This window comes from Salvelinus fontinalis, chromosome 6 (assembly GCF_029448725.1).
Source record: "Salvelinus fontinalis isolate EN_2023a chromosome 6, ASM2944872v1, whole genome shotgun sequence".
Lineage (NCBI taxonomy): Eukaryota > Metazoa > Chordata > Actinopteri > Salmoniformes > Salmonidae > Salvelinus > Salvelinus fontinalis.
Genome location: NC_074670.1, coordinates 48,034,271 through 48,044,270, shown reverse-complemented (window position 1 = coordinate 48,044,270; position 10,000 = coordinate 48,034,271). Strand labels below are relative to the sequence as shown.

At 45.2% G+C, this 10,000-nt stretch overlaps 1 protein-coding gene across 43 annotated transcripts in view; it reads left to right on the top strand.

The window, feature by feature from the left end:
- Nucleotides 1-10,000, top strand: part of LOC129857954 (protocadherin alpha-C2-like) — a 296,503-nt gene that overhangs the window by 261,955 nt on the left and 24,548 nt on the right. For all 43 annotated transcript variants that reach the window (XM_055926710.1, XM_055926681.1, XM_055926714.1 and 40 more), the window contains 2 exons: nucleotides 2,273-2,331; nucleotides 9,342-9,430. In XM_055926710.1, coding sequence (XP_055782685.1) covers nucleotides 2,273-2,331; nucleotides 9,342-9,430 — 148 coding nt within the window. The remainder of the gene's footprint in view (nucleotides 1-2,272; nucleotides 2,332-9,341; nucleotides 9,431-10,000) is intronic.

Sequence of the window (10,000 nt, the reverse complement as noted above, 5' to 3'; positions counted from 1 at the left end):
AGTTGGAGTGTGGAGTGTTTAAGTCTCTCTTGTTTATGAGAGTTGGAGTGTGGAGTGTTAAGTCTCTCTTGTTTATGAGAGTTGGAGTGTGGAGTGTTTAAGTCTCTCTTGTTTATGAGAGTTGGAGTGTGGAGTGTTAAGTCTCTCTTGTTTATGAGAGTTGGAGTGTGGAGTGTTTAAGTCTCTCTTGTTTATGAGAGTTGGAGTGTGGAGTGTTTAAGTCTCTCTTGTTTATGAGAGTTGGAGTGTGGAGTGTTAAGTCTCTCTTGTTTATGAGAGTTGGAGTGTGGAGTGTTAAGTCTCTCTTGTTTATGAGAGTTGGAGTGTGGAGTGTTTAAGTCTCTCTTGTTTATGAGAGTTGGAGTGTGGAGTGTTTAAGTCTCTCTTGTTTATGAGAGTTGGAGTGTGTAGTGTTTAAGTCTCTCTTGTTTATGAGAGTTGGAGTGTGGAGTGTTTAAGTCTCTCTTGTTTATGAGAGTTGGAGTGTGGAGTGTTTAAGTCTCTCTTGTTTATGAGAGTTGGAGTGTGGAGTGTTTAAGTATCGCTTGTTTATGAGAGTTGGAGTGTGGAGTGTTTAAGTCTCTCTTGTTTATGAGAGTTGGAGTGTGGAGTGTTTAAGGCTTTGGACTGTTAACATATCTTGTGCTGTTCAGGTGTGAAGCCTATTTCCATCCTTGGTTGTGCTAACAAAGTCTATTTTATCTGTAGAGTTTGTCACTGCTCCATAAGGTGTACTTCTTTATGGATTTGACGCAACTTCAATACAAATATGGTTTCTCTGAATCGCTGAGGTTTATACTGTGTCCCTGCTGCAGTGCTGATGAGTGTGTCCGTGTGTTGCTGTGGCACGTTGAGCTGTCTGTTTCCCTGTGGATGTAGATGATGTGATGGGATGTCTGAATGACTCCTGGAGGAATACCAGGTTTTTCTAATTTGGGCCACATATTGGATTTCAGGGTGATGAATGTGCTGCGTGGAGAGACTACGGTCGATTTTTCCATCTCCAGGAAGTTAACATCTGTCTTGTGGACAGCACAGGAAATGGGTAACCACTGTGAAGAAGGGAGAGCTTGTACCTACCACTGATCTAGGATCAGATGTGTTTGTTTTTTTTGCCCCGTAATGGTTAGGGTTAGGAATGGGTAATCTGATCACTATGTGACACAAATACATTTCCATTAACTTTTTACAGTAAGACTTGTGTTTTTTAAAGCATGTTATCAACTTGGATACATCCCCAAGTGTTGGCTGGTATTCAGAGTTCACCTGTAGATGTCACTACAGACAGAGCCTGCAGACAGAGGTTATGGCCGTTTCACACGCCTCTCTCACGGCTCTGTTGTGATGGGGATGTCACATTTATTCTCTGTCCAGGTGCAGGCCTGAGGGGGTAAAGCTGATCCCGCCTCCCCCTCACCTCCCCCATCACCTCACCTCTCCTCCTCCACCTGTGACCTGAAACAGAAGGAGATGAGGAGAGATGGGGTGGGGGGATCCATGTGGTTACCATGGTGAGGTCTGTCGGACCAGCTCAGGCTGATACTGTGACAGTGACACACAAGGTTTTGATCAGAGGGGGAAAGGAGAATAAAATGAAAGAGATGGAGCGACAGCTGGATATAAAATGGAGGAAATAGAGATAGGAGAGCACTGAGACGAATGATGGCGGTAGATTGGGGCTAGCATTTTGTCCCAGATTCTTAAACCCCGCCTAATACATAAAATACAAATAAATCAAATAAATCAAATATTAAATTAGTAAGAAGGACATTACGAGCGAAAGAGTGATAGAAAGCGAGGGAAAAGGAGGAAGGGTGGAGAGGTGGAGAGCTCTGATGGAGCCCTTCGACAAAAACAGCGATGTGAGAATTCCGTTGGGTCGCCATTGTAACGGAGCGTATCCCCTGAAGCTGAGTGGTTTGACCCAGGAAAGGGGTGACCTGAGGGACCGTGGCAGAGAGGCAGGGTCAGGGGACCGGTCTGGTCTGGGCACTGAACAGGTGTATCTCTCAAAGTCATCACTTTCACAGAGGACAGGGAGGAGGGGAAGAGGGGAGGGAAGCAGGGGAGGTCCAGCACAACTCATCACTCATTTCTCTCCACAGGCAGAGGCAAGCTGTTGCCTTCATGATGAGTGTTTGTACATATATGTGTGTGCATGTACTTGTAGTTCACGCCATGACTTATTCATGAGAAGATATTGGGTTTTGCCTGTGTGATCTCTTTCAGTACCTAAGACTCCAATCCATTTCTCTCTCTGTCTCTCTTGCAGCCCAAGGTGCCCAATTCAGACTGGCGTTACTCTGCTTCACTTAGGGCTGGGATGCAGAGGTAAGCACATAGAACTTTTTTACCATACCTCAGAAGGTGTCCACTGTCCATTAGAACGTTACTTCGTGATTCATAATTCACCGGCATTCCATTCCTTTTAAACCCTCATAAATCATATGTTACTTTACCCATTTCCCTCCACTATAAGTACTACTCACATTGCTGCTTGTCTAATTCAAATGGATACCAAACCCTATAGCACAACAGAGGGCTGATATAAATAGCTTCTTCTTTTCATAAGAAACAAGAATGTTTTGAAAATCCCAAATTGTTTGCATAGTCAATTTACACACTGCTCTGACACACACACTTATCCCACCAGACATGCCACCAGGGGTCTTTTCACAGTCCCCAAAACCAGAACAAATTCAAGAAAACAAAGAGTATTATATAGAGCCCTAATTGCATGGAACTTCCTTCCATCTCATATTGCTAAAATAAACAGCCAACCTGGTTTCAAAACCCAGATAAAGCAACACCTCGCGGCACAAAGCTTCTCCCCTATTTGACCAGACAGTTTGTTTGTGTAGGCTACGTGTGCCTTTAAAAAAATACATATGTAGTTCTGTCTTTGAGCTGTTCTTGTCTATTGATGTTCTGTATTCTTTCATTCTGTATTATGTTTCATGTTTTGGTTGGACCCCCAGGAAGAGTAGCTGCTGCTTTTGCAACAGCTAATGGGGATCCTAATAAAATACCAAATACCACAATACATTACTATTAAACTAGATATTATCCTATTTATATAGCATCTGTTCTACAGTATTCCATTAGCTTGGTTGTTAGACAGTAGTAGACAGACAGAGAGCGAGGGGTAATCAGGGGGTCAGTGATAGACTGAGGGGACAGACGGAGGGATGGAGAGAGAGAGGGGGATGGAGAGAGAGATGGAAGGGAGGGCAGTTGGGCGGAAATATGGCATTGGGAATGCGCAACACAACACAGGGATCACATTACCCATGAGCCATTGGGCCACTAGCTGCTCTGGGATTGTCTGGGCTTGACCCAAACGAGGAGCATGCTAATGAGAGGGAGGGGCTAAGTTAACGAGCAGAGCCAGCCTTAATGAGCCAGGGGTAGCCAGGCGAACCACATCACCCACTGCACTGCACTGCGGCCAGGTAATCTCATAGTACCCCCGCAAACACACACACACACACACACTGCTCTGCTGCAGTACCGATCTCATGAACTGAGGATGACTGGCGGACCAGTCCCTCCGTCGGGGAAAAACAGAAGTAGGTCATCGGCCACCGCCCCTCACAAACACTCACACATACACACACACACACACACACACACACACACACACACACACACACACACACACACACACACACACACACACACACACACACACACACACACACACACACACACACACACACACACACACACACACACACACACATAGAAGTCTTTCCCTCTGGCCATGGCAAACAGCACTGCGGCAGTGATGAGGGACATGAGAGATGACAGAATGGACAACGCTTTCACAGCTCCCTGTAAACAACGTCTGTCTGTCTGTCTGTCTGTCTGTCTGTCTGTCTGTCTGTCCAGAGACATGGTTCATCAGGGTCAGTGTGTGTGTGTATTTGTCATTGTTTTATGGTTTATCATTTATTGTTTAATGTATCTGTCTCGTGTGTGTATGTGTGTGTGTGTGTGTCAGATTATTACAAGTTTAACATCTGAGTGTCATTGGTGTTACACAGATTCCCTCATAATTACAGCAGGGTTTAATGAGAGTTAATGTGCTTGAGCAAATCATTTTAATACATTAAATCGCTCTTGTCACGTTAGCATGGAGCCTTTTATCCATCCCTCCTCCTCTCTCTTCCCCTCCCTCCCTAAATCTGAGCTGTTGACTGATCTATTTATACTCTACTGAGATTACAGTTTGTTTGAAACATTCTGAGACATTTTGAGTGTATACCCCAAACAGCAATGCACTTGAGTAATGATTTTGACCTAGTTAGTTTTACAGCCCTAAATCTATTTCTCTGTAATTACGAACCCCGCTTAGCTAGAGGCTAGCGTGTCTATGGGTTCATTTTTACTGCACTGGTTGTAATAATGACAGGCAAAGAGGGAGATAGAAATGTTTTCCAATTTATAAAAAAAAAAAAAAACAGAAACCTTATTTACATAAGTATTCAGACCCTTTGCTATGAGACTTGAAATTGAGGTAAGGTGCATCCTGATTCCATTGATCATCCTTGAGATGTTTCTACAACTTGATTGGAGTCCACCTGTGGTGAATTCAGTTGATTGGACATGATTTGGAAAGACACACACCTGTTTGTATATGGTCCCACAGTTGACAGGGCATTTCAGAGCAAAAACCAAGCCATGAGGTCGAAGAAATTGTCCGTAGAGCTCCGAGACAGGATTATGTCGAGACACAGATCTGGGAAAGGGTACCAAAACATTTCTGCAGCATTGAAGGTCCCCAACAACACAGTGGCCTCCATCATTCTTAAATGGAAGAAGTTTGTAACCACCAAGACTCTCCCTAGAGCTGGCCGGCCGGCCAAATTGAGCAATCGGGAGAGAAGGACCTTGGTCAGGGAGGTGACCAAGAACCCGATGGTCACTCTGACAGAGCTCCAGAGTTCCTCTGTGGAGATTGGAGAACCTTCCAGAAGGATGACCATCTCCACAGCACTCCACCAATCAGGCCTTTGTGGTAGTGTGGCCAGATAGATGCGACTCCTCAGTAAAAGGCACATGACAACCTGCTTGGAGTTTGCCAAAAGGCACCTAAAGGACTCTCAGACCATTAGAAACAAGATTCTCTGGTCTGTTGAAACCAAGATTGAAAATATTTGGCCAGAATGCTAAGCGTCACGTCTGGAGGAAACCTGGCACCATCCCTACGGTGAAACATGGTGGTGGCAGCATCATGCTGTGGAATGTTTTTCAGTGGCAGGGACTGGGAGACTAGTCAGGATCGAGAGAAAGATTAACGGAGCAAAGTACAGAGAGATTATTGATGAAAACCTGCTCAGCACTTCAGACTGGGGCGAAGGTTCACCTTCCATCAGGACAATGACCCTAAGCACACAGCCAAGACAACACAGGAGTGGCTTCAGGACAAGTCTCTGAATGTCCTTAAGTGGCCCAGCCAGAGCCCGGACTTGAACCCGATCGAACATCTCTGGAGAGCTTAAAATAGCTGTGCAGCGACGCTCCCCATCCAACCTGACAGAGTTTGAGAGGATCTGCAGAGAAGAACGGGAGAAACTATAGATAGATAGATTATTTCATGGTATTTGCAGGGTACAGTGTAAATCTTATGCTCTTGGCTCCAACAGAGCAGGTTAAATTAAAAATTAAGATGGGAGGGTGGGGGGGGGGGGGGGTGATGGGATGAACTAACCATCAGCCTGACAGGCAGGCTGATTGTCTTTCAGAAAGGACACAAGGAGAAAGTGAGACAATGAGCAATAGCGGTGCGTGTGTAAAATCCCCGGGGAAGCCAAACCAGGAAAAAAAAAGCCATATTACAACCTATGTGTTGTGATAATTGTATTGTTTGCTCTATAACCTGTTAGTTCATATGCCTTGACATCATGATGTATAGGCCTAAAGCTGAGACAATAAGAAGACCCATTGGCAGAATAAATTTAACCACACCTTTATTTCGTTACAAAGCCGGAGTACAACCTCTGTCCTGTGAAGTCCACAAAACATATTGCATGTAACAAACAGTTACATGACCTACAGCATGGTCAAGCAAGTGAATGTTTCCGACATTTTCAGACCACTAAACAACTATTGATTTAGAACCACGGAGAGTTACCGCAAGTCGCAAAGAAAACAGGAGCTGCCTCCACTATTCCAGCACCATTTCATCTTCAACATTTCATCATCATCAAATCACCTATGCTAAGTCTAATGCAGTGACAAATTAAAGATACCAAAAACAACGTAGTCCAATCAACGGAAGATAAATATGATGTGGCCGTCCTTGGATGTGATTTGTGTGTGTGGGCCGTGTGTGCAAGTAGAAGAAACATGTTGGCTCACCCTACACCCTCCTCTTTCATGTTGACTAAACGGTCTATCACTTTATCATACAGTACAAGCTTTTTTGTTGTTGTTGTCCTAGGCTACCTGGCTGAAAATGCTTGCTCGCTAGCCTAACGTCCTTTCATGGGCAACGTTAGCTAGTTAACATTAGCCTTCTACATCTAGCTACATATTGAACTTCCATCCTCTCAGTCCAGGGGCACAATATGAATATGTGGTTGGATCAGAATCACCATTATAACCATTGGCTAGCGGGGAAAATTAAGTATAACCACATGTCCAAATCCCTATCCATCCATTGCTAATTTCAGAAAAGGACAAATTTAGCTAGCTAGCTAGCCACCGGAGGACAGCAACGCAACAAGAGGCAACAATTCAAGTTGTTTCTGTCAATTACGGATTTCTCTTGATGTGATGAGAAAGAAGCCAAATCAAAACTGGCTTCCCTTGACACTAGCTCAGTTTAGCTCAGCGATGATTGGCTATTATTATTCTTTTTTTTAATTATCAAGGGATGCCAAATGCTCGCTGGCTTCCCTGCATTCAACGCTACAGGCGGCAACAATGTCATACTCTTTATGACCAGACAGCATCACAGAGATGGCCTACACATACAGAGACAGAGGGGCGCTGTTTTGCTCGCTCGGATCCTTTCTCCGGTGAGATACATTCAACCTCTTGTGAATTGAAGGAAAATAATGAAACACAAAGAGAAGAAAGATACATAATTTTGTTTCTTTTTTTTCTTGGTCATTTTTTGGGGGGAAGCCTGGCTTCCCTTGGCATCCATGAATACACATCACTGACAACGAGAGAGAAACAGATACAGGCATTAGCTGTAGAAACGTGCTTTCGGTCCAGTGTTCCCCATTAATAATTGATCAGTGAATCTGGATGACTCCAGCTCTACACAGCACTTAAAATGGCCACCCTGCCAAATCTCTATTCATCTCCTTATACCACTACAAAAAGACAGGAGGACCTTTACACATACAAAACACACACATTTCAATACAGCTGATGGAATAGAGATGACAGAGGCGTGAAAAATTGCAAAGAAAGGGAGAGGGGGAAGGGAGAAATGAATAAAGAGAGAATGGTTGAGGGGGAGAGTCAGATGGCAGAAGAGCGAGGAGAGGATAGGGACTGAGCTGTGATTGCCTGACCTTGGGGGTGAACACGCTCACACGTACACCCGCACACATACACGCACATACACATGTGTGCACGCGGACGGCCAGACAGTGTGTGAAGAGCCTGGAGAAGAAGTGCAACTAAAATGGTGGCAATACTGCTGCCTCCTCCCACACGCTTTCCCTTCCGCCTGTCTCTCTTACATGTTCAACTATTATTTATTTCAATAGCTTCACTTTTACCCTATGGAGAAAATGTCCTTGTGTTCCATCTTTGACATTTTGCAGTATATTGTGTTATGGGATCGAGTATTCAATCACATATTGGGCACTTCCAAGTATGTGTGTGTGGGCCAGAGAGAGAAATACAGCGAGAGAGAGACAGAGAAAGGGACTCCAGCTGAAGTGGGGGAATGGTTCTCTTCTCATCTGACCTCTGTGAGACTAAACTTTGCGAGACCCAGTTTTCCAGGCAGGGTCAAAGGGGAGGAGAGAAGAGAGGGATTAAACATGGAATAGTAGCAATGCAGGGGGTTTGAAAGAGGGAGAGCACCGCCTTAAAACCAAATGGACGGGTTGATATCAGGAGACTGTGTGCATTTAGCATGTACACATGCAAACACACAGCGCTCTCCGCATTGTTAGCTCTGCCTGTGGGTTTCAGTCACCCCTGGTTCCTCTTAAGGTTTCTTCCTAGGGTTCTGCCTTTCTAGGGAGTTTTTCCGAGCCACCGTGTTTCTACATCTGCATTGCTCGCTTTTGGGGTTTTTAGGCTGGGTTTCTGCTGATGTAAAAAGGGCATTAAGATGACATTTGATTTGATGTAATATCTGCTAACACAATAAAGAGAAGGTCTAGATAGTGTTTTTCTAACCCTCAGTTAAAACCCTGCTCTGCATCTCACTATGGTAAAAGGTGCTGCCCTTATGGGATACATGATAGTGGAACATGCAGATTGTTTCAAAAGCAACATGAAATGTACCTGAACCCTTTTCATGATTAAAACACGTAACCATAGTTTGAATAGAGGACATTAAGATTTAGTGGAATCTCATACCTTACATTTATGGTGTGTGTGTGTGTGTGTGTGTGTGTGTGTGTGTGTGTGTGTGTGTGTGTGTGTGTGTGTGTGTGTGTGTGTGTGTGTGTGTGTGTGTGTGTGTGTGTGTGCGTGCATTTAAGGTTCTGTTTATTTGCTGTATTTTGGCAGCAGCCTGTCGCTGTTTTAACACTGCAGAGCTCAATACATTTTAGTGGGAGGGTTGCTGAAATCCCTGGGGTGGGTGTGAAAATGTTAGAGCACCCATCTGTAATCCCTAATCCAGGGCGCGGTGGGAATATGCAGGGTGACTACTGTTTAATCCTAATCCAAGGGCCCATTTGAGTTCCTGAGATAGAATTGGTCTGACCCCCCTCCTGAGACCCCTGCTACTGACTGTGTACACACACACACACACACACACACACACACACACACACACACACACACACACACACTGTGGTTTCCTACCATGGCTTAATTTAGTAATGCTCTGTATTATAGGAAACTTGTGGAGCGAGAGACGACTGGGTCCACAGAAGCTTATAGCTGCTGCTGCTTTATGGCCCTGTGATAGAGAATATAATGGAGTTCACCCAGAAGACGTGTGTGTGATGTGTTTGAGAGTGAAAGGGTGTGTTTGTGTGTGTATTTATGAGAGAAACTGTCTCCATATATACTGTACCATCAGACTGTGTGTGTGTGTGTGTTATATTGCTCTAGACTCGGTAACCTCTGAAAATGTGTGTGTTGGGATGTTTCTCCAGTGTGTAACCTCAGAGGGCGTGTGTGTTGTGTTCCAGCTCAGTGCACATGGAGGAGTCGTCGGTGATGCAGGGAGCGCAGGGGGTTCTGGTCCAGAACTGGCCGACCGTGTCTAGCGCCGCCGGAGGTAAGAGCCAGGCCAGTACACCACACACTGAACCGCTCTGACCCAGACCCAGACCAGACCAGACCAAAGCAGAATACAATCAGACTAAGACCCTGAGCAACCCAGGCCAATGCAGAACAACTCAGACGATCAAAAACCAACCCAGACTAGCTAAGCCAGACCTACCCAAGGACAATCCGGACCAGTTTAGGCCAACTCAGGCTAACTCAGACTACCTCCGACTTTGACTGGCACAGTGTAATCCAGACCAACTACGGCATAACCAAAGGGAGAGCCCAGGTTCTCCATCGCCCTGACTCCTGCTCACTGCCCTTATCCACTCAGAGATGAAATGACACTGTTCTGTGGGTGGAGATTGGTATCTGGAACAGGAAGAGAGGGACCGGAGAACAACAGAGAGAGAGAGAGAGAGAGAGAGAGAGAGAGAGAGAGAGAGAGAGAGAGAGAGAGAGAGAGAGAGAGAGAGAGAGAGAGAGAGAGAGAGAGAGAGAGAGAGAGAGAGAGAGAGAGAGAGAGAGAGAGAGAGAGAGAGAGAGAGAGAGAGAGAGAGAGAGAGAGAGAGAGAGAGAG